Source organism: Aythya marila (assembly GCF_965140915.1).
Source record: "Aythya marila genome assembly, chromosome: 13".
NCBI classification, from domain to species: domain Eukaryota; kingdom Metazoa; phylum Chordata; class Aves; order Anseriformes; family Anatidae; genus Aythya; species Aythya marila.
Genome location: NC_139054.1, coordinates 10,446,263 through 10,471,709, shown reverse-complemented (window position 1 = coordinate 10,471,709; position 25,447 = coordinate 10,446,263). Strand labels below are relative to the sequence as shown.

Below are 25,447 nucleotides of genomic sequence, written 5' to 3'. Positions count from 1 at the left end.
TTCTGCCAACATTCTGCTTTTATTCTGCTTTTAATTTATCTTCTGGTGCAAGCCAGTGCCTGATTTACAAGTCTGAAGTTCTGCTTGACAACTGTTATACATAAAGCGACAACTATTTTAGATACTGACCTTCTCCTTATGCTTCAGCTTAGCAGGTGAGAAAACCAGAATCTCCTTCCACATCCCTTAATTTCAAATACCCAATTGTCCACCTGACCTGGGGAGCAGGAAAACCACCTTGCACCCACAACCTGTCCACAATGTAAGGGGACAGAAATATGATATGCTGTGCCCTCCTGCACAGCAGGTCTTTGTGCTCTTGAACTCATTTTCTTTAGGACCTCAGAAGAACTTTGCATGGAGATGTTTCTCCTCACTGATCTGATCTACTTTTGTAGTAATTTGCATGTGTTTAATTGCTGAATGCATGTCCAGAAACTGGGACATATCAGCTGTATCCTCCACAACTAGGGGTGTGAAAGTGAAGTGTTATCTTGTTGCCCTATTTCTCTTCTGCCATGCCCCATCTCTGCAGCACCTGGACTGGTGCTGGTCCCGCAGATGTCAGACAGGACGTACCTAGCTGTACCCTTTGCTTAAAGGGGGTTGGCCTGCCCATGACAAGGCTTTCAGACTTCACAGCCTGTGTACCAAAGCCCCATCTGGGCACAGAATAGCACTATATGTTGTCTGCTTAACAGCCCCATTCGAGCTGGATGCAGAGGTTAAAAGGAGAAAGTCAGAAGACTACAGCATAGCACCTGCTGGGAGAACAACAAAAAAAAACAAACAGCAACCTCATTCAGTTGTACCGGCAGCAACCCCAAAGTCACCACCTGCAGCATGCCATCTTCCTTGGGCAAGACCTTAAAATCATTGCCAGGCAGTTTCTATTCTTAAGCCCCAGAATCTCTGAGCTATTTCATATTATTTCGGCTGGTCTGGTCTCCGTGCTCAGTTCCACATGAGCTAGTGGCTGGGCAAAACCCAGAGCCTGTTCTACTCCCAAAAGCAGCGTGGTTTGGCCTCCCCATTTCTGAGTCACCAGCCAGCTTTCACTCCAAATCTCATCATAACTTGAGAAGTTGTCCTCTTTCACAGTGAGGAGTCACCGAACGAAAGGTGGTCAGATTCATGCTTGGTGCCTATACCTTCCCACACCAAGCCAGCACAGAAGGGCATGCTTTGTCCAGATGGCTAACTAATGCCAGAGAAGCAAGGTCACACCTTCAAAGTTCAGTATCTGATGCATGAGTTTGACTAATTTTCAGGCAGAAAATCAAAAGAATATTGCTTGCACAATCAAAATTACATTGATAGATGGTCTGGAAACTGGTAAGGACTCCTTGTAGTACATGGGGGAGCTAAAAGCAGGTAAGATGTTCACTTAAACCAGAAGGGAGCTCAGACAGGTCCCTACCTGAGCAATTCCTTGCAGGGAAGAAGCACATTAGAGAGGTAACTGGCTTAGGATACTGTAGGGAGGGCAGCAAGCTGCTGTTTGTCTGCACTATTGTGATATGCTACATATTTACCTTCTGCACACCCACAAACCATGGAACTGTGCTGGTGCCTGTATCCCATCCCTTCTTCCATCTCCCACCCAGCTTCCCCCAGCCCATCTTTTTGTGCTTACCAGGCAATCCCCTTTCTGCCTTACAGCATCTGTTTCCAGTGCCCTGCTGCATACACATATGGGCGTATCTAATATACAGCCATTAAAGCTCAAAAATATGTTTTTAATAATCATTTGTATTTAATTAAACATGCAACAACTAGCCTATTAAGCTAAATTAAATTTGAGTGAGATGTTTAAGCAGTGACTAGTGAAGATATCAGTTTCTAAAGCCCTCAAAAGGCTGGGGGAAGAAAGCTGGATTATGCCAAGTGAAAAGTGATTCTGGAAGACCAGCGATGCTCCCTAAACCCTTTCAAAGGCCTCTGCACATACCTTCAGAGAATTTTGTAGTGACTTTCTTACATCTTGCCTGCTGAGAAATGCTCACTTCAAGTGGTCAACACTTTATAGGCTTCTATCAGCAGCAACATGGTAACAGAAAAATGCGATTTCACTAGAATATTCCCAGAACTATTTTTTTTTTTTTTTAAATGAAACATCCTTTTCACCATCTTGCCAATGGTTTTACTGGACACCAATCTAATCACACCCTACTCCAGACAGGAGAGGTCCTGCAGCCCTTTACATAGGCACTGACTGCCAGAGACTATATGAAGTGAGGCTAGAGGAATGGGGAAGAGAAAAGGAAACTTCAAAATCCTTTAAGGGGCTTAGAAACCCACTGGTATTAGGTACTCTAAAATAACACCCCTGTGCATCTGTTCCAACTCAATGTTGACACAGAGTAGCTTGATCAACAGGTTAGAAAATGGTGTTAATTTCCTTTAAAAAGCCCAAGCGTTTGATCTTGTAAAGGATGACCAGGAGTAAACAGGTAAGATGGTGTGGAAATGGTACAGGAAATAGAGAGCCCCAGCAGTCCTGGGTTAGTCTGCTTTTGGTGTAGCCAGGGTAAAGCCAATGGAGCAGAGTGCCACCAGCAGCACTGCACACATTTTGGCCTATGGCATCATTCTGCCACTTTATTTGTTCAGGTCTTGGCTGGGGAAACATGAACCTGATGGACAGGTGCAGTGCAGCTGACAATAGCATTCAAAATACAGCTGTATGAAACACTCCCAATCCTGCTGAATAAGTCAAGTTTATTACAGGACGCAGGAGTTAAAGAACAGATTTCAGCAGGCTGTGGAGGTCCACAAGCAAGCAGACTTTGACTTCACGGCCAACTGGATGGTGGAGAACAAGCTGCAGTCCTTGTCCATGCTGAGTGAGTGCTCTCTGCAGTACCAGGACCAACAGTCCTGGAGCCAAGGAGCTCTATTTGCAGAGCTGGCTGAAAGTTATTGGCAGGGAGCCCATGTGAGCTCGGTAAATAAAGTATCCAGATAATAAAAATACCCGAAGGCACTGTTTAATTTTTCTGAGGGTTCTGATACAGCCAGCAATATTGAGAGGGAACAAATCTTGCAGACAGGAATGGGAGCAGAGAGCAAAGCCAGCCTTCCAGAAGAGAGGAAGACAAGACACCTCATAGGTCTGATGGCTCACAGCCTCTACAGCTACATACCTGACGCTCATTTACAGAAGGGAACAGCTGAAGAGGGTCAGTGCTTAGGAACTAGATTGGGCTCCAGGAAAACCAGGATCAGACTGCAGATGATGTGTTATAAACCCTCAAGTCTGCTTGAACCTCAGCTGAAAACTCTTGATGGATAAAAGGGTCAGTACTTTGTGTATCCATGACCTAGGAATGCAAAGGTTTTATCAAGGAGATAAAAGCCACGAGTTGCCTTCCCCTGCAGTCACACTGAGGTTAAAGGAGATCTTCTGGTGGTAGGTTGCTGCAGTGAGAGGGAGATGAAGTCCAACCTGAAAGCTGTGAACATGCTTTGGGTTTGCTTCCCTCTTCACTAGAGCCTCATGTGAAGCACCCTACAAAGAAGGGGTGAGGGATGCCTCACAGAACCATAGAATCATAGAACAGCTTAGGCTGGAAGGGACATGAAAGATCACCCAGCTCCAACCCCCTGCCACCCACTGAATCAAGTTGCCCAGGGCCTCGTCCAACCTGGAATAAAAGTGTATACCCCAGCCTGGTGACCCATTGCACCCTGGCAGCCAGCTGCACATGCCCTGCATGCAGTGACATAGAAGGGAGCAGGGGCTGGAGGATCCTTTTACTTCTTCCTCTGCCCTTTTTCTGTCTGGAGCTGTCCTGAGTCTGCTTGTGCCAGGCCAGCAGGGACTGCCCACATTTCATCCCACGTGCGTGCGCTGACTCCTTCCCCAAAATGATCCCTTTCATTTGACTAGAGGGCCTTTCTGGGTCTCCAAACAGCTCAGCAGATCCTCTCCCTTTCACCATCCTTTTTCCTTGAATGTTCATTTTTCTCTGTAGCCTAGCAACTCAGCACAGGCTCAGAATATTAACAGCTCCTGTCCCCACACACGATCTTCTCCAGAGGCCTGAAAATTGTGATAGCAGAAAGGCAGATAGGGGTAGGAGCAAGCAGGAGAGATGTAGGGAGCAAGCAGGGAGCCTCTACCAGCATTCAGAAACAGCAAAGCTATTCAGCTGCCGTATCTGCCACCTTCACTCAACATGTACATAGCATAGAGCTATATATAGCCCCATTTATTTACATATTCAAATAGCAACACGACACGCACGCACTTGTATTCCAATCTAGGTTCTATATTGAGGTGCTGGCACTCTTGCGCACGTACACTATTGCTGCACGCTTTAAATGTATATATGACAAGATGTCAGCAGGTCAGATCCTCAAGGTCTAATTCGGTTTTCAATCAAACCAGACAAAGCTCTCACTTGGGGGAAGATACTTTAGCATTCTGCAGTAATCCTCTCCAATGCTGCAGCACTGCTATTGAAACAGGTGGCCATTTGGAACACTGCTCTCAAATACATGCAGCTTTTAAATATATATATAAATATATATAAAGGCTGTGGGAGTTCCGCCTGTGTAAAAACCTGAATAAAAACCTAAGCAGGAAAAAAAGTCATTTTTATCCTGGACAAAGTTTTCTGCAGTAACAATTCTAACTACTACAAGAATGCTGGAGTGCAAACCAAAGAGGTTCATACCACCACCATACACTGACATGTTCAGATCTAAAGATAACTTGGCTGATACAGGAACAGATGGAGCACTGCAATACATAGCACTGTTCAGCTGAAAGCGTGCTGCAAGCCATATAGCCATGGATTCTCATCCTCTCCAATATGACTTCTTTCCTGCTGTGGGGTGGAGTCATCTACGACATGCAGAGTGAACTTAAGTCTCTTCAGTGAAAGCACAGAAATATTCTCACTGGGGAAATCACCTAGCGAGCCAGTCATTTGAACTCTCTCAGTACTGGAAGCAGGGTTGACTCAGCCCTCCTGAGGCTCAAACTTGTGATACTGGGGCACTTGCAGAGCTGCTCCTTAGGGAAAACAACATCATGGAAAGATGTGCAGGGGGGATGCTTACTTAAATAAGCACATAAATGCTTATTCTCAATAAGCATTGCCACCATGTTTTAATAGTGCTGAAAAACCCTGGGTTTAGGCTAGAAATCAGCCAGTCCATCCAACAGCTTGCCCATAGCCAAGCATTTCCAGTTACGCAGATAAAAGGCTTCCTGCAAACCCTCCCATTAAGCTATCCTGTGAATGCTACAGGATTTCTAGGAGGAAATCAGCATGGTAGAATAGAAAGCCTCAGGGGGAAAGAGTCATACTCCAGTCCAGCAGTTCCTAGTCTGTCTTCAGCTGAGAGCTTGTTTCAGCAAGGTTTCCACAGCTCATTATCGACTGATCTATGTCCATGTCAAAACAGTACAATCCAACCAACAAAAATATTTCATTCAAGGACATTATTAAGAACCAAGACATCAGCACCCTTCAGCACAAACATAGGGGACCCCTCTGCAGGAGAAGCTCTAAAGCTGTCCCCTGTCACACAGAGCCACCTCCCCGCAGGACTGCTGCTTTACCTGACTGCCCTCTGCTACACACCAAATCTGAGACTTCCATGTCAGAAGAAACTGCTGGCTCTTTGTGAAGATACTGGCTTTCTGCTGGCCACTGCATTTGAAGAGATTGTGTGGTGATCTTTGGTTGTTACTTAGCAACTTGACTCTAAGATGTAGTGAATTTACTGGGCTGCCTCTGCAGTTAACCAGCATCAAGACCAAGGACACAGGGAGAATTTTGTCACTGGAATAGGATAATCTCCAAAATATTATGGAAGATGCAAGATTTTTCCCTTCTACAAGTTGCCAGTAATGCAGTAAATATTGACATATGAGTCACACTGACCTATTTTCTAGTTTAAGCCAGGCCAGTCTCTTCATAACCAATTTTGGGACCTATAAAGGTGGAGTACTTTGGACTCATTCACAGTAGTTTGCTTTTTTCTCAGTTGTTTTGTACAAGAACCCCACCCTCTTGTGGAAGGACTATCCCTGTCTTTGGGGCAGAAAGGGGACCACTGTTTGTTTGAATTTCAATACTTGTTCCCACATCCCATCACAGAGTACAGCTGCCCTGAGGTCTGGTACTTTGCTTGTCCTCATGTACTATGTTAGTACAAGGGATCTTTTCAGCACAATCAGGGGGATATCTGTTAAAATATAATGTGGTATGAACAGATATACACATCTTGGCTTTTTAGACTGTATCGGTGCTGAGCCCCAACAGTCCTGTGTACAGAACTGCCACCATTTGATTTTCCAAGCAGCCACCCAGTGCATCACAGAGCTGCACTTGAGGACTTGAAGCAACAATAGCTGCATGACCTAAGTAGCACTGAAGCCATGATTGGCAGCAGAAGGCACAGACCATTGCCAACTCTGAAGAAACCTATCTCAGCCACATGCTTGGAATATCTTAACTCAAAGCACACACAAACCCCCAGCATATGAAGAAAAACAACACTATCCATCCATACCAGCACAAAATCTAGGGATCTCACTGTAAATCAGAGCTGTACCATTCTCATTATGCCACAGTACGAGAGCCTGGCCCTTCTTCAGCACCAAGGCACCACTGCATCCTCTGCTACATGCAGTACCTCAGGAGCCTACAGCAATCCTACAGCCCCTGCAGTACCATGACAGCACACCACCCATTAAACTCAGCACTAAGAGTGTCTCAACTTTCAAATATCTTGGCAGTCTTCGATATTCAGCAACCTTACATACAGTGTACACACACACACTTCAGATTGTAGTGTCATGGGCCTAGAGATACCTGAGGCTACAGAGAAACAGTTACAAGCATGACAGGACACTCATTGCTGTATTTCATAACATATAACTGCAGAAGCCTCTAACTGTAGGATGTAAATGCTTTAACCTTTATTTTAAGACCTTTTGATGTCCAGAAACATAGAACAGACTAACTAGAAAATATCTGTATGTCATTTTTCCATTGAAAAAAATGTTAACAATTTTAGTTAAATAAAAACTATCAATATATTTGAAGAGAACACATGGTAGTATAAATGTTGGTAGCAGAAACCTCTCCTTAATAAATAAATCTTGTTTTAAAAAACTCAAGATATCCATATCAATGGAAAATCCTTTTCAGAAACATATTGCAGCAAAGGTGTTTCCTGCCTGCTATTGCAGACACAGAGGGTCTACCTGAAATGGATCAAAGGCCAAGAGCTGTGTCCATGAGCAAGTAGCTTAAGAAATCACTGTGTAGTGCAAAGACTCTCATACTGAGCCTGTCCATTCACACTGCCTTCTTTCACCAGCTATGCCTACTAGACAATAAGTTATTAGTGTGCATTGGTTATAGTGAAGTGAGATTCAGCTAGGCAGTGCATATTCATACTTCAGGGAAAACAGAACAGCAATGCCTCATCAGGACAGATTCCTCTACAGAGGCTATTTCAAACATTCCTGATGGAGAGAAAATTTGACATAGTGAAGAGTAATGCCATCATCACTTGGGCACAACCAGTTGTACAATGATCTTTCCTGGTCAAGAACATCTTTACACACCCAATCCACCTTGTCCTGTGTTAAAAGGCAATTTAAAACACCTAGTGCTCAGCCTTCAGACTTCTTGGGCATAGTTTACATCTCTCCTGAGCAGGGATAACTTATTTTCTTTACATGACAACTGTGTTTTCAAACAAGCTTTGGGAAGTTGGTAAATAGCAGACGTGCTTCCTTCTGTAAGCCCCCAAGTGACCAAGTACAGCACACCAGCATGAGAGCAGTCACTCCCACAAGACAGCAACGTGGCAAGAGGTGATGATACAGGAATAGGAGGTAATGAAGCAAAACATCAAGGTGCACCTTGCCAAGTATTCTGCACCAAACACTAACCCGTCTGTACTGCAGGCTGTCCCCCAGAAAAAGGTATCACCCATCCTGCAGGTATCGTTCATTTAGCATGTTGTATATTGCAGCAGACATTTCTATTTGGAAGCCTTGTTTCTTACACTAGCCCTCTACAATAATTCTCTTGTAACTTTTCAACTTGTCACCAGGTTTATAAAACTTTAAAGCTAGTGCTATAACAAACTGAAACAATGTTATTGCAGATGTAGGAGAGCATCTTGGGATGAATAAATTATAGGAGCCACAAAGAAATCACGACGACAAAGGCTGCGTGCTCCAAGCTGTTTATGGCGTGCAGAAACACAGGGGGGAGCAGGTTTAGGACTGCACAGATCATAGGGCAGGAAAATTGAAGCGTTATGAAGGGTAACCATCTCTTATTTTAAATGCATAAAAAACTTCTGGTTGTTTTCTTTATTGAAATAGTTCATTAATGCTTGAAGGGAGTCTGAACGGTCTGGAACTAGAAAAATATGTCCGCAAAGATTAGAGAGACAAGGCTGCGGCTGGAAGCACCAACCTCTACACCCACCATGCAGCCAGTGCAGTCCACCCTGAACAGGCCAGTCCTCAGCTGAGCATACAGGGGAAGACTTTCAGCTCCTTCTGAAGCAGTAGGGACTAGATACTATTAGAGCTAGATCCAGCAAAGCAGGTTGCTTGAACCAGAGCACCAAGCTGATGGTGAGTTCAGACAGCGTTAAGGCCACATACCACAAGGGCCAAAATTTACATGTTTCTCCAGCTGCAGAATGACTTGAGCTCCAGACCGACAGCACTTCTCATTCTCCTGGTTCAGAAGTACTGCTAGACTCCTCAGTAACTGGACACCATAGTAAGAGGTCTGAACATAGTACTGAGCACCAATATGTGACCAAGCATCTGTAAATAGCTGCACATTGTTGCACACTTAAAACAACTCAACCACCTGTAGCAAAATGGCATTTGCCAGATAAGTTATCCAGCCTATTTCCTTAAAGGAGAACTGGGAGATACCATTCTTCCTTGCTTAGCATATCATCTAAGCTACAGAACATCACTGTGACGATATTTCTCCTTTCAGTCTGCCTTTAAATCCTCAGCTTGCAAATTTGTACAGGATCTGAAAAGTCTCCAGCTAGGCCTTTCATCTTCATGGAGCAGCACTTCCCAGAGGGTCTGCCAGTCAAACGTGCCCTCCCCAATACCTGTTTGGCCTGGCCCCTGGCATTCTTTCCCAGGCATTTCAACTGATGTCACTGATCTTGGCTCAGCAAATAATCCTGCTAATCACTGACAAGAACAGAGGCTGCAGCTCAGCATTGCTTAGCAGGGCTAAGAGGAGTACACAGCAATAAAACATTACTTGAGCAAGTGAGCTTGGAAATATGGCTGACCACACAGGCAGCAGCTGCAGTGAACAAGGCGTCTTTTTATTAAATAAAAGCAGTAGCTCTGGTTCCTCATCATTGGGAGATCATTACAGTGCACCTAGGAACCTCCTTTAACCCGACACGTCTCCACTTGCACTGTACCATGGCATGGCACTGGGGCATGGCCCTCAAGGCGGTGGAGAGGCATTGCCTTTGTAACAGCAAGGCACCGGGACACACTGAACTTGTACAGGCAATTGCAATGCATTCCATGTATCAGTGTCTGGGAACCTCCAGTATAAAGACATAGCTGCATTGCCTTAGCAGAGAGCCCTGTAGCCTCCGGGACTGAAATGTCACCACATCATTTTGGCAGTACAGTTCCCATGGGAGTGAAGGCAAAGAGTGCTGCTTAGATCACGGATGGAGCTGTATTCCTCCACAGCACCGTGTCCAGCTGGACTCCCATGGAAAACAACTTTTTGAATCATGCAGTGGCAAGTCCCTGGCAGCACTTGTTCCCCACCATCACGCAGCCAGTAGGTGCCAGGAAGCCCAGCGATGGGAGAGGTGGGGGCTCTCCTCAGCCTGCCCAGCCCCAGGGCCATTGTTCCAGAAAGGATGTCTGAGGATTAATTAATTATCCTACAAGGGGCAGTAAGTAATAACACTCCTTGTGGAACAATAGAAGCTATTTGGTTGCCGTGACAACCCAGCTCCACTTGTGTGCCTTTAATTTATTCATTGCACAGTCCCTTCCCCAATCACATACAATGCCAAAAAATGTCTTGTTTTTCTTGCCCGTAACCATGTCCAGAGCAGGGGTAAGACAGCCCTTTCCCCGGGGCATCTGTCACACAAAAGAACAATGCACATAAATCTCTGCAGCCTGGAAACTTGCATCACACAAGAACTCTTCCACTCCCTGTTTGTTCTTTAAGATGATTCTGATTTTTTAACCCCTTTTGAAGATGCCTCACCATGATACCCATAGATCTTGACCTTGAGTAGCCTCCCAAACTTACACATGAAGGATGGCTGGGAAATTGTGCTTGTCAACTTGTACAGAAGGCCAGGAGAGATGAGAAAAGCATAGAAGTGATGTGCCATAGCAGCATCAACAGGAACGTGGCATAAACTCAGAGTACCTAGAGCCCAGCCTGATTATAACAAAGCCATGACTACCAAAAAAAGTGTCCATCAACAGTGCTGCCTGAAACCTGTAAGACCCAGAGCAGCACATGGTTGAAGGTTCATGTTGGGAAACATTCTCCTCTGCATACCACAATGATGTGGATTTCTCTCCAGCCCCAAACACCCTCTTGCCCCAGGAATTTGGGGTAGAGGAAAACAAGGTGTTCACCAGAAAGGGGAGAACGTGGCTTTCATGAGGAAAGGGTTGAAAGCATTGCTAAGAGAATGGCTACTAGCCCAGGACACAGCATGCCTGACAACAGGTATATGGCAAAGAGCTTGAGCAGCCTTTATTAGCCCACACACATCTTCACTTGGAGCTTCATTCTGAACCTGCCTCTGCAGCACCTAGCTCTCTTCTCAGGTCTGTAGTGAAAGATCAGAGCAATTATAACAGGCAAATAGTCAAATCCCTCACTCCCTCCAGTGAGGTCTGTGCAAGCTAGGGTCTTAGACTATGCTCTCAGACCCCAAAGTGTTCAGCCTGACTCTAGCAAGGAGGGTGACAGCTCGTTCACCACACAGGAAAATTCAGATCCAATTTGAGACCGGGGGAGGAGGTGACTTAGAGATGAGCTCTGTCCTGACAGGCAAGATAGATGGAATTGGGTTAAGCCATCTGTCTCCTCTAAGCTGAGCCTAACCTCAAGCACAGCTACCCAATGCAATGGGGCCATAGGTCCATACCTAAATTTCTGTATGTTAACACTGAAGTGTAACATGCCATATAGATGATGCTAAAAGTTAGGTGAATGGGGAGAGTCTGCAATTTGCTGCATGTTCCATAGTTTAGAATAATAAGAAACAGCAAATATTTGGTAGTGATTTAACCCATAGATCAGCACTGCTCATCTTTATTTTCCTAGTAAGGCCCAGAAGTTTGTTTGATCTCCACTTTCCAAGCCTCTTCTGTATAAGAAAATATAAAAAACTGTTTTATATGAGAACCTGAAGACTCGTGGTCATCCCTTCAGCTTGAAATGTATCAACAGATACATTCAGGAGTTTCAAGCAGTTTGGAAAACAAATTGACAAGTCAGATGATTGCCTCATCTCCCCTCCTCCCCCAGTGCGACAGCAAAATAGCTGGTGGGACAGAGAAACAGGTCAGGAGAGTACAGAATCGGATAAATAGGACAGGAGCACTGGGAGACCAAGGTTTTAATTGGCTCAATGAGCAAGAACTGTAAACTGGCCTAGGATTCTCCTACATGGGTCTGGAACTGAGGAACAGAACAGCTGCTCCTGAAGGTCCCCGTCAGCCTTTCTCCCTTACCCAGCCTCCTGGAAAGCAAAGCAACTTGGAAGAAAAGCCTCTGGGCACAGGAGAGAGGAAGGCAGGGCTAGGTGACAGATCAGTGCAATGCATGTCCTCTGCTGGGTGCTGAGGGCTTCTGAGAGATAGCACAAGCCCAGATGTGGATCCCATCCATAACCAAAATCCTTATGGAATAGTTGGGGGTAAAATCTGTTATCTGGGCAGAGGATGTTTTTCATCAGTGGTATGAAAAGCTCCAGCCTATCAATGACACCCCAAACAAGCAGATCACAATTAGATTCCTTCCTTTCCAGTACAGATCTGGAAAAGGCCATCTTACCACCAGAAAGGATACAAAGCCACTGCCTGTTTTTCAACTCAGGAATCACAGGCTGACTGTAAAACCACTACCGCCTTTGTGTCACTGGAAAAATATAAGAACCTACTTTAAGGAATAAGCATTAATATTTTGGAGAGATCCGTGCAACTAGCACAGAAAGATAAGGGATGAGAATCTGCCCTGCATAAGATACAACTAGCTCCAGAGAGGCCAGCTGAGATTCTCCATCCACAACACCAGACACTAGCTCACAGGAGCATCTCTGGTGGAGACACTCACTAACCCTACTAGAATTTACTTCACCTTTGGAAGCAAACTACAGTCTTTCAATCACATCACAAATACTACCAGCAAAGGTAAGAGTGTACCAGAGAGGTCTATCATGCCAACTTTGTCTTGCAAAAAAAAATTTTTTTTTTTTGAGCCTGGAGCTGGGCTGTGGTGCCAATTGACAGGCAGTCCCAGTGACAAAGGCCAATCAACGGGCAGAAATAGGAAGGCTCAGACTAAAACCAGTATGCTGAGAAAGAAATTTGGAAATCTCATTTAGTACAGCATGATGATGTTTAACTTCTCATCCCACTGCATATGGAGAAATCATGCTTGAATTCCATATGCTTTAGTGAGGAAGAACTGTCTTAAATCAGAGCTCCCATCATCCCTCAGAATCCTGTGTCCAAATCAGAAGAAAAAACACTTATTCAATACCAGAAAAGTGCCACTCTTCCTCCAAAAGCTTCCCAGCTGCAGGGAAGACCTGCAGAAGGAGTTTACGGAAGCAGGGGGTAACTATTCTTTTTAGAAGGGCACCCTAAGATCTCAGGTGACTCCAAGGAGCCATTGTCTTGGGTGTGCCTCTCAACCAGAGAGAGGAAGAATAGTTTATTAGGCTTTATTTATTTATATATTTTTTTAAATTCCTCCCAGACTCACCATGTTGACTTCAGAGATCTGGTCAATGCTGGAGATATGGATGCTCATTCCCACTGTGACAGGGTTACCTGAAACACAAATGGACTGGATTAGAATCATATTCAAGCTCTCCTCTTGTCTGCTATTACAGCATCGACTAGAAATGCTGCAATATGATTTGAAGCAGCCTCACATTCCCCAAGTCTCAAGAATTTCAAAGTCACATGTGCTCAAATGACGAAAGAGGAATAGATTTCTCTAACTCCCAGCTTTATAGACTCACCCCTAGGGGTAGCGCAGACTAAGCTTGATTCTTTAATTCCTGGAAGTTAATTACCCCCTAGTTATACAATTATCTCTGGTTATTCCAAATAATGCCTTCAGAGACATCAGAAAGCTCCCAGAGGACTTGCATAAGGTGTTGCTGATTGACCATACAAAGAACACAGCAATCAAGCCCATGTAACACGTGGGCAGGAAAGATACTCCAAATCACTCCTCCATCACCCTGCCAGCTCTGCAGCACACCGTTTGAAATGCCCAAGTGAGTTTTAATACCCAAGATACCAGACAAGTACAGGAACCAGACCCATGAAGTGAGAAAGCAGCATTTGCACGGTGGATTTTCAGAGCAGAGCTGGGATTAGAGAACAAATTCCCCATTTCACTGTTGGTATCAGGACATCCCACCCCACATCCTGTTGCCCACAGCCACTGGGCTATTATAGATATCCGTATACAACTTCTCTGGGAAATGCAGATATTCCCTTACCCAGCGAACAAGCTACTCTCACACTGCAGTAAATGCCACTGACTGCAGCATGCAAGATGAGCTTGAAGAGATACCACCCAAGGGCTGTCACAGCCAGACCTATTGCCCTCTTGTCCAAATGCAGCAAAAGCTGAGTTACCATTTCCCACAGACCTGTAGATTCAGGTCAGAAGAACATTTCAGCCAATACTTCCAGATGTGTGAGCCTCCAAGCTAGAATGACTTATACCTAGTTCAACTTCAGCCCCTCTGACAAGCAGCTCCCACAGACAGGCAACAGAACAGCCCCTTCAGTGGCATTTAAGTTGTGTAAAACTATTTGCAAAGATACACAGCAACTACTAAAAACAGCAAAAGACCTTCTGCAGCTTGAGATGGGGTTTTTGAATGCCACCCATCTCCAGTTATCCCCACAGTTCCAAAGCCAAAACACAAACAATCCCACCACAACCCAAGTCCCCTCTTCCCACACATGCCAGGGGGAAAATGATTCCTTGCAATGCAGAAGTAGAGAGGGAATGGCAAACAACGATGCCACTCAAGGTATTAACTCTTCCATGGACTCATTAGTAGATCTAAATGCTGAAATATTTGCAGATAATCATGAAATAGCTTAGAAAGTAATTAGGAGATTGGGGGAGAGGGGAGAACCACACAACTGGAAATGAAGTGATTTTTTAATTATGTGTTACCAGAAGTAGGGAAGTAGTGTCATTAGGGCTGCCTTGTGATTGGGTGCACTGTTAACCGAGACCCTCTGCTGCAAATTAAGCAGCATTATCCTTTAATGGAATATGAACAACACTGAAAACATCAGAATCAACAACTGTAATTAGGCCCTGCTATGTAAATCCCCTTAAAGAGGCAGTGCTCTTCTCCAGCACTTCTGGCTCATTGTCAGTGGTACCAGAGAGGGGTGCTCAGGAGACTTTGCAGAGCCTTCAGATATCCCCATGCAGGGCAGGTTCCTGGCCATCTATTTGCTGTATTCCTCTGCTCAGCTGTGACCAGGGAACCAGGTGGGAAAGTAACCACAAGACACCCCAGGAGAGCCGATCATCTTGCATCTTCCTTTGTGTCAGAAGCTGACAGTGGCACCACTAAAGCTCTTCAGGAAGTCTCACTTCTGGTAGTTTGTCTTCTTTTCTGAAGCCAGGGCCCTGTTGTGATGCAAGCCATTGCAGGAGGAAGAAGTCGCCACTACCCTGAGGACCTTAGAGACTAATTGGCTACTGGAGAAAAGAAGGGCCACCACATCAGGGCTGCCACAGAGCTGGGGAAAAGCTCACTCCTGAGCCCTTCTGCCATGCAGCATTTCCTCCAAGAGCTGCCCTACCACCTGCTTTATTTCCAGTTTGTCAACACTGGTCATTGTGGTACTGTGGTTAGGTGTCCCTTCCTTGGTGCAAAAAATTAGTGTCTCTTCCCCCTGCTGTGCAAGAAACCCACTGAAACAACTGGACTGGGTGGCAATAACAGGGGAGCACTGACAGTGGTGATATACAAATATTTGTCAAATTCAGAGTCTATCCAATCTAATCTATCTGTCTAGACATTTGTGCTGTGTTCATCACCATGGTATCTGAGCGCCTGAGGTCATGCAGTGACTCAGTGTCAGAGCCGTGGATAAGATCCAGACCTCCCAGCTCCAAGACAAGTGCTGGAGCAGAGATCGACCACACAGCTCCCCATCAGTCTGGGCTCACCTGCACCCAGCTCCCCCACACTGTCAACAATATTCTCAATGGCCACTCTGAGCACTGCCAACACCTCTGTGCCCCATCTATCACAGCACATGGGAAGCTCTATCACCTGCCTGCAGCCCCTCAAGCGTGGATCCGTCAACCTGCAGGCACAAGCACGAGATTGTCATTTAGCACTCAAGATGAAGGTATGCAAAAGTCCTGCCTTTACAGGATTTGCTCTTAGCTTGATTGCAGGAAAGTCATTTCACCTTCTCCATCCCTGTCATGAAGACCAATCTGCAGTCTGTCTCCTCAGAAGGGGGATGCATGCACATGTACGTACACAGCCAGCAGAAACAAGCTTGCCCTACCTCTTTCCGCAGACCATAGAAAAACTAGACCAACCAGTGCCCAACATTCAGGCTGTAAGTAGTACACAAAATAAACAAAGGACATCAATTCTGCCAATGTTAATAGCTTCAGGCAAGAGGGATACAAAAACTAGGGTATTTAAAATACAGGATAACGTCATCTGTGACTTTGTCCAAAAGGCAGAGCTCTGCGTTTGTGGATCTGAAAAGATGCAAAAGAAATCCTGATATTAAAGATCCGTGTCTTTTATCTGTACCTTACCAATGCACGCAAACTAGACCTTTTCCCCTCTTAAAGAAAATGTTTATGTGTAGAAGAGTTTTGTAGGCAAGCCCACAAGCGAGGGAGTCTAAGAAATTCTGCCACTTCCACCGGTGAATAGCACCATCACACATCTCTGCTTCTCATCACCACTGGAAAAGTCACCAACATTTTGTCCTCAAAACAGTTTGACGTCTGAAAAATGTACTCAGGGGAAGTTGGAAGGGAAGCAGACAAAGGAGTTATAATAAAATCAGCCCTTTTTCTGCAAGTGATACTTGTCACATACAAAAACAGCCAAGGTAGAGAACAAGTTGTGCTAATCTGCAATATTTTTCCAGCAACTAGTTATTACTTTCACATTTTATTTTATAATGCTTTAAAGCCCCAGAACCTAGAATCATGTTGCTACAGAAGCCATTCTTGTAGCACAACCGCAGAGGAAGGGTCATGCTTCCAAGTCTGGGTCTGTCCGCACTACAGCCAAAGGTGATGGCAACCTGGATCAAGACATCTCTTGCAGATCTCAGCTTGGTAGTTCAGCTGCAGGAAGAAGCAAAGACTACAGCACAAAATTCTGTGTAATAGGTCTCCAGACACTCAATGCTTACTTGTACAACTGCATTAAAGTCCACACTGCCCTCTCTTCACTCCCAACCCAGAAAGTTAAACTAGAGTGAGCTTAGGTTTCTCTGCCATCAGATGTCCAACTGCAATACAGACACAGAGAAGGCTCTAAAACAGTGGGCAGGTAAACAGAACTTACATTATATTATCACCTACTAAAGACACTCGTTTTTATGAACTACAGCCAATGCTTTGAGGAGCCTGGCTCATGCGTTTCTGACCACGTAAACTTGGCAATGCTGGCACAGCAAAAGCTTGCAGTTGTTAAGGGACAGGCATCAGCCTAAAACCTACTTGTTAGCCCAAAATGCAGGAACAAAGGGCTGACAAGGACTTTGGGAGGTCACACAGACCATAACCTTCATGGGAGCAGACTACAGACTTAAGACCACCAATACCAGAAATTCCCTAGCTCCCCTTGACCATCTCCTCCTGCATTCCACTGCACTCAAAGCTTTTCTTGAATATCTAAACTAAACCTTCTCTGCAGTGCAAGTATAGTTGATTTTTTTCTCATCATTCCCCCAATGATAGTGAGAGAATAAATCAATCATCCTTCTTTTGACAACAGCTTTTATGTACGGAGAAACCATGTCATCCTTCTCCCTCCCCCACTAATACTGTCTTTCCTAGATTAAATGCACCTGAGTTCCTCAACCTCTCCTCAGAGGTCATGTTTTCTAAAGCTATAACAATTAGTGCTGTTCTCCTCTGGCCTTTTGCCAATCTGTCTACATCTCTATTTTAAAGCATGGTAGCCAGAAACCAGACACTGAAGCAAAGATGACACGTCACCAGCACAGAAATAAAAAAGCCTCCAATGTATATTTTCTTAAAACCACTTCGGAGAGGCTTCTGGGCATGAATACACCCAAATCCACTACACCCATTTTGAGACCTACTTAATTTGTGCAGGAGATTAGAGATGCCAATGGGGCAGCCCCACTCTTGCCATTTGAGTGCAATACATGAAGAAAGGAGTGCAGCACTGTCTTTTGGCTAAGAGTGAAGATCACTCAACACAGCTCTATGCATGAGCCCCAGTGTTCCCTGTTTGGAGCCTGCCTATGGCATCAATGATCTCCAAGATCCCTGCAACACCATCAAAACTGCCTTAAAGTCTTCTGGTGAATAAACAAAGCCAGTCAGAGAAAAATGAATTTTAACCCACTAAATCTACATATAGAGCAGGGCTGTGCCTGTACAAGGGCTGTACAGGGAGGCACAATGCCCATGCATGTTCCTCTTCCCCAGCTCTCCAAACAACAGAGGAAAGCTGTGGCACTAGAGCCCAGAAACAGCAAGTCCCAGACAAGGTTGCCCTGCATTGGCTAGTAAAAATGTCTCTGCAGAAACAGGGCAGAACAGACAGACACAGAGAGGGCAAGGTTTCCTGGTACATATCAGCTATGGGACTGCAGCGTCTTACTTGTATTTTCACCGATTCCCCTCCCCTTCCCCTAGTCACCATCCCCATCCACCGCCCATTAAGATATTCTGAGGCTTGCCAAAGGCATGACCAGCACACCGGCTAATTTCACTCCCAGGACTTTTTCCTTCAGTGTTATTCCTGCTTTCCTGCAGGAGGCGGAACTGTTCAGTACCTACTTGCTCTTTCTGCAAAAAAAGGTTGGCCCGAGCCACTGCCCCTGCTTTGTTCACAGCACTGAACCTCAGGGCAGCCTGGCTTTGTTTACAACTTAAAACCACAGCCCACGTCACTGCTACGTGCAGTGAAGAGTTGGTTATACAAGGGCTGACAGACACAGTTAGGAGGCAAGGACTGCCAGGTATCAGAGGTGCACAACGGGCAACATTCAGCTTGCCAGCAGAGGGGCTGCTGCAGGGATGCTGCCGTATAACCTCCTAAGAAATCCCACTGCCCTTCCCAAAACATATGCTCTCAGATAGCATTCAGCTCACAGACTAATTATTCCTGGGCCATAGTTTGTTTTAAATCTTCCCAGAAGATAACTCAGAGCCCAGCTTACTGTCTGGACACTCCTTCACTGTGGAGGAGCCCACACCTATCGCCCAGCACCATGGGAATGAAAATGCTCCTGTTTTTTCACAACAGAACACTGTAAGAGGAGTTTGCAGATTGCTATCTGCATAATTGCTGTGCTCATAGATCTCAAGAAAGACCAAGGCTCTGCTACAGCAGTTAATAGGAAAACTTCTAAAAGATGTCATCCCAGCAGGCAACACAAGTCAAATCATGAAGTTTCCAATAATAACTTCCCCATTCTTTTCCTTCTAGCTTAGGTACAGCATTAACCACAAACTCAGTAAGCATTAACACTGCTGGATGAGCAAGAAGAGTTGACCACATATCATGAGAGCACAAATGTTTTGGGAGCAGCTTTCATCCAGCATCTCTGATTTGTGGTGACATCTGGAAGTGCCAAGTTCAGCAGGGTCTCTTAAGCACCTACGTAAACTTTTCCAACATAATCTAGGTTTAAATATCCATTAAACATCCTCCAAACCTTTTTCTTCCTCTATTTCATTCTTACTTCTATGACTCACTGCTGACCTCTTCCCCCACCCGCAGCCGATAGCTGTGCAGTAAGCTTGCCAGCCTCAGCACAACAGCCAGAGTTGTCGCACACATCCATCAGAGATCTCCCACTACCCCTACCAGGTCACTCCACAACATCTGCTGAATTTACAAGAGCAAAAGGGGGCTTTAGCCACTGCAGTACATTACCAGAGATGGTCTCATGGCAAATCAACAACTACTACACTGCCTTCAGGGCTGTGGGGGAACATTGGGGCTGAGTGAGCTCTTACTACTAAGGAATCTGCTTACTTCGTATGAAGAAAGTGTGTTTTCGAGCTAATAGACAGGGCTCTGATCTCTAGAATATATAGGTCTGGCCACGCCTGCTGCTTCCCCATTCTTCAGCAGGGGCAGAGGGATATCCACCACCACCAATTCATGTAGATTGCAGCAGGTCTCCAGGTGGATCTGGCAGAAAAGAGTTTCTTCTTCCTGACAGGTTTGCTGCCTTTTGCCATGCTTTCTTAGGGACATAGCTTGGCACCTTTTAAGCCACTGAGCCTCTAACACTAAACAAGATTGTGCCTAACCTTGCCAGGCTCGCCATCCATCCGCATCAGGCCAGACACAGGGTAACCCTGGGTGAGGAGGCTAATGAGGATTTCCAGCCTGCACCAGTCTGATCTGCAGGGCAGCCTGGTTTTTCACTCACCCAGTCAGATGGCTGAACTTGCACTACTCATTGAACAAGAGGGAATACTAGTGACTTCCCAAGAGACATGGGAAGGTAGAATAAGCCCTCACCAAGACAGTGACATCAAGGATGGCACACAAGTTTGATGGAACAGCTAAGGGATAATCAAGCTACATATTTTTCTGAGTCATACTATCTCCTGGCCCTGGCAACTCACAAGCCAGGAGGGCTGGACTAGAATATTTCTTGAGCAGATCTTTGGAATATCCAAACACTGAGGAAGTTGAGGACTTCAGTAAGAAACAGGCTTATCTTAGCAAGCAATCAAGCTGACTCTTCAGCAGAGCCAAGAGATGCAGCACATGCAGAGCAGGCAGAACTGACCACTCAAGTACTATCCCATGATGCCCTCTGCAAACATAGGGCTAATGCTGATGAATAACAGCCACAGTTTCACTATGTTGCCTGTCCCTGTAGACGTGAATACAGAAGATTTTCTCAAGCAAGCTGTACCTGCTTGGGAACCAGTGCTGAGGGATCCTTCTGGAGGAACAATGCTCTCCCAATGCAGTTGTAATGCTCGTTCTGCAACTGTTCCAGGGAAAGCAGAGAGCTAAGGAGCACAATCTGCAAGGCACAGTGGATTACCTAATCTATCTCATGGGTATTTTTAATGGATTAGTAGGTATTAGAGTGGGATATTGCAAATATCCCATGAAAATTTGGAAGTGAGAGACAACAATCAACTGGCTGCAAGAACAGTGTAAAGGTTGTCCCAGAGGTATTGAAGGATTACAGAAGAAGCTAAATCAAGGTTGATTTTAAAAGATTGCTGGTAGACAGCTACCCAGGCTGAATAAAAACAAGATCTTAATGTACAGGCTTAAAAATGGAACAAGAAAGTAGACACCAACCCTTACAACATCTGTACTACTGGCGAGCTCAGTTCAGCAAAGCACTTGTACATGCACAGGACATTCAGTATGAAGAAAAAAACCTGACTTCCCAGAGTTCTTGGTAGAACAGACTGTAGGTCAGTATTCAGGAGACAGACTTTTAAAGCTATTTCACCCTCAGTGATGAAGACAGCCTTCCAAAGCCTTTTGAAGGCTTATCTTTTGCCTGGCTGATATATATTTGCCAATGTTACAGCAAATTGAGGGGAAAAGAAACTGGATATTTGTTCCCATTTACAAACATACACAGCTGTATCACCTTACCTAGTCTGGTAGTTATCAACCTGGCATCACCATTGGGTCCTGAGCAATCAATTTTTAAAGAATAACCTTACCAAAGCCACCAATTTCCAAATACAGTCCATCTCTTGATGTAGGCAATGCCCAGGCCAGACCACAGCAAGTTTACTTTGCAGCGCTGCCACCACCATTGGTTTCTTTGTTAGAGCAGGGCTGTTGCAGATGGTAGATCCACATCCAGCCATCAGGAGGTGAGGACAACACCCTGGTGTGCACCATGTTGCTAGAGCAAGGATCAGTCACCCACCCTTCAGTTCTGGGGACGTTCCTCCATATGTCCTCCAGGGCACACACACAGACCAGATCCCTGGCTTTGCAGTCTACAGAGCAAATTTTTTTTATTATTATTATTATTTTTGCTTTTATCCCCTTTCCTGCAGAGCTGGGCCTGGGAAAAACAGAGGCACCAAGTGCCTCAGATTCCTTCAGCTCTCAATCCCCATCAAAACTGGTAGCAGGAGTGCAACAGGGCTTCCCAAGCAAGCACACATTGTAGACCAACAGCAGATCAACCCAAGTCAGGCATTTTTCCTCCATCAGCAACATGAACCATCAGACCCACACTGACCTCCACAGTTCTCCACCCAAGAAGGCTTCCTACCTTCACCAGGATCCTGGCAAGCCTCTTCCCCTACAAGTCCTGCCAGCACAGCAGCAGGGCACAGCTCTGCCCACCCAGGGAAGCTATGAAGAACTCAGGAGGAACCCATCCCTTCTGCTTTTACTCAGGCACTCAGTGCTCAGGTTTTCCGCATCTCCTCATCACCTCTTGTGTTCCCAGAGCCACCTGACCCCAGCTCAGGCAGGCTGGGAAGCCTTTTACACCCTGCTGCTGCCATTTCCTAGACCGCTGCCTTTTCCTTGTCTTTGTAGGACATGCAGACAGGGGCAGAAATTTAGAAAGAATTGCAGAGACATTAAATATTTTGGACTCCACAAGACAGAGCTAGGCATTTATCCACTAGGTCCAAGCCCAGTGCTGGGACATCTGCAACTGCCCAGCAGGTGGGAATTCAAAAATAAGTAAAATAAAACAAAAATAAATAAATAAATATTTGGGAAAACCACAGAAGCAGCCACTGCTACCCTCCTGCCCACAGCCAAACAGCCCCCAGGCCCAGAGGTGGTATGATATATGTGGGGCATCCCACCCCACCTTGGCCTATTGGGTGAGGCTTCCAGGTGGCACAAAGGTGAGGCCATTTAGTCCTTTTTCCCCCATACCAGCTGACAACTGGTGAAACTTATCCCACATTGCCCACCAGTCTGCTTCCCATCTCATCAGAGGGCTCAGAGCACAGAGGTGTCCTGCCTCACCTCTTCAGGACTGGGCTTTTCTGGCATGTTACTTGTAAATGTCTGCTTTGTGGAGGAGGCTCTCTTTTGTGATACCCTGGAAATATCTCCCAAACAACTGCAGACCAAGGCTGTACTTGAGTATGTGACCTCTCTGGGAAAACACTTTCATACGTTACCAAATCCCGAGCCATCTAATCCCCTTAGCTGAAAATGAGCCGAACCAAATTAATTTAAATGGGTTAACACAAGCTTCTCTGTTCATATCCAACCTATTACTCTGTCTTGGAAGTATTTGTAACAACAACAACAACAATATATCTAGACTTATCATTTTTATCAAAGTGACAACTAGAAGGTGTTTTCCTTTTTACCCTGTTTTCAATTTTTAGTGAGTTAGTCACATGTCCTCATCACTGCTTGTGGACGTGTCTTTAAATGATGCCACTATCTCTAATTCCTGGGTTGAATCCAGTTGAAGAAAACACAATGACCAGGTCAGGGCACATCAAACTTGTGAAAATAGTGAAATCAGGGCTGGGACATCCCAGGGGAGCAGAGGACAGCCCTGCCATAGCCACCCTGCCATCCCTCCCACAAGGTGATTTCCTGCTGTTGCTGGGCACAGTCCTTCATCCTCCAACACAGCTCAGAGTTGATGGCTGGGGTGCCCATGGGAGAGACAGTCATTCCTTTATCATTACCTCTGTCAAGTCCTTAGTGGATATATACCTTTTCTCAGTGTCCACCTTGTCCTTCCCAATAGGCACTGCTATTAGGGCTTTTGCTAATGCTGCCTTCAGATGCCTCCCCCCACAACCTCTCTGTATCACACACCTGCTCCTTCCCATACCCCTACCTTCCCAAGCATGTGGCTCAGCTCAACAGCAGAGCTCTGGGGTCCTGTAGTGCCCAAGGCTTGTGACAGTCAGGACAATTTACAGTGCAAGTATTGCCAGTGAAAAAAGCAGTGAGTCAGGTCTGAAAATATCATGACATTCACATTAAAATCATGAGCCTGAGTTAGAAATCATGAGAAGCAAAGCACACACACAAACAAGCCTCCCCCTTTCCAAATGTTATATATGGGATTATACGTTTTCATCTCCCAGTTTCTTAATTTCTTAGATGTGTTTCGTTCAGGTTCTGCTTTTTTTTTTTTTTTCCCCTAGTGTCAAGACAGAAAAAGTCTCACTAAATTCAGTGATGACTGAAAATTGCAAGACCATTGTAGGAAGAAGAATTCAGATTTGTACATTGGTCGCTTCTGAAAGACTGACCCTCAGGCTGGTGTTTCCATCAGGTAGTGATCAGTTTGCAAAAACGCCCTGGAGATTCAGCAGGACCAGTTCCCAGGCCACCTTTTACCCCAGCACCTCTTGTTAAGAGATACGACTAACTGCAATTTGTTCACCAAAATAATTGCTTTCACTCAGGATGCATGGATGAGCGAATCTTGCAGAGCTTTTACATATATATTCATCTCCAGCAATTCATCAACATAATAATCACGCATTATTAACTTGAGTACTCATCAATTTTTTTTCTCTAGCTTCAAATACTAGCAAGGAGCTAGTGTGCAGTAGAGAAGAAAAACATGTAGGGGAACTTGTGATGAATGTTCTATTTTTGCTATGAAAGGAGAATAAGAAGAGAAAATCAGATCATAGTCTACCCTCTCCCTCTCTTCCAAAAATTTCTTGCCAAGCTGAGACCCTTCCCTAGAGGCCAGCAAACTGGGCTCTCCTGCAGACCTGCCACACAGCCTTTCTGCCTAGCAGAGCTTCCTCTCCCCATTTGGAGGAGGTTTCCTTCCTCACCTAACACTGTTCTAGCTGTGAGATCCCACACGTAAATTACCTGGGTGGCCTCTGGTCATGGAGTGAAGCCTCTGATCTTACACTCAGAGCTTTGGAAACCATAATCAAGAGTCTCCTGTGTGTGTGTTCCTTGCTGAATTGCTCAGAGCCACAGTGCCTCCCCTGAAACTGGCCTTTCCCAAAACACAACTTTCCCCAATCTGAAGGAGTTTTCTACGGTGGTCTCACTGAGGCAAAGCTGCCTAAAGAAAGCCCTGCAGCAAGAAATGGGCACTTGTACCCGTTCCCTCCGGGGATTTCACAGGCCACTGCAGTCAAAGGGAAGGTCATGGTTTGGTGACCAAGCAGTGGACCAGAGCACTGACAGCCCTCAGGTGTGTTCTTGTGAATAAATAGCAATAGCAGGAAGCAGAATCTCCCAATTCTATTCCTTGCTCTGCCCCAGGTTTTTCTGTGTCATTCCCAACAGGCTGCCAGCTCCTGGTGTCCACTCGATGTAAAATGGAGCTAGCAGAAGCCCATCAGCCCACCGGTTGTGTGGAAGATTTGTTAGTCAATATTTGTACAGCACAGAGGCCTCGCCGCTGTCACACAGAGCCCATAATACTACCTGAGAACAAATTATATTCATGCATAATCAAAATCACATCCAGCTCAGCCCCGGTTCGAGAATCCTTTTTGGCTGGTGATGATGTCCAGAGCAGAGAGAGCACAGCTTGATTTCCAGAGCCCAGGCTGAGCTGGCAGAGCTGGCAGGTAGAAATATCTTGTTTTGACTGGTAAACTGAGCAAATTTGACATGGAAACCACTGAGGGAGAATAAATACGGAACAACAAGATGTAATTTTTACAGAGGCTCTTTTCCAACCATAACTGTACTCCGAGCCATCCCAGACTTGAACTAAGAGGTCCTGAGGTCTGGGGAGGGAAATTCAAGCCCTGGTAGGTTTGGCTGAGGCTCACCCCTGTCACAAGCACAGACGTCTGTAAGTGCACAATTACTTAACAGCACTATTCCTGCAGGAGTACAAAGAGCGGAAGAAACAGAAAGGAACAGAAAGGGGAGGGAGGGAAGATCAGAGAAGAAAAAGAGTTTTTAGCTCTGACACAGAACCAAGAATAAATGCCCAAATCAGAAGAATAGCCTATAGGAATTGCATGATCAG

General features: G+C 45.4%; 1 protein-coding gene across 2 annotated transcripts in view; it reads right to left on the bottom strand.

Annotated features, from left to right (window-relative positions):
• LOC309883262 (gamma-aminobutyric acid receptor subunit beta-4) overlaps positions 1-25,447 on the bottom strand; it is a 62,887-nt gene that overhangs the window by 25,853 nt on the left and 11,587 nt on the right. For both annotated transcript variants that reach the window (XM_082771186.1, XM_082771187.1), the window contains exon 3: positions 13,017-13,084. In XM_082771186.1, coding sequence (XP_082627312.1) covers positions 13,017-13,084 — 68 coding nt within the window. The remainder of the gene's footprint in view (positions 1-13,016; positions 13,085-25,447) is intronic.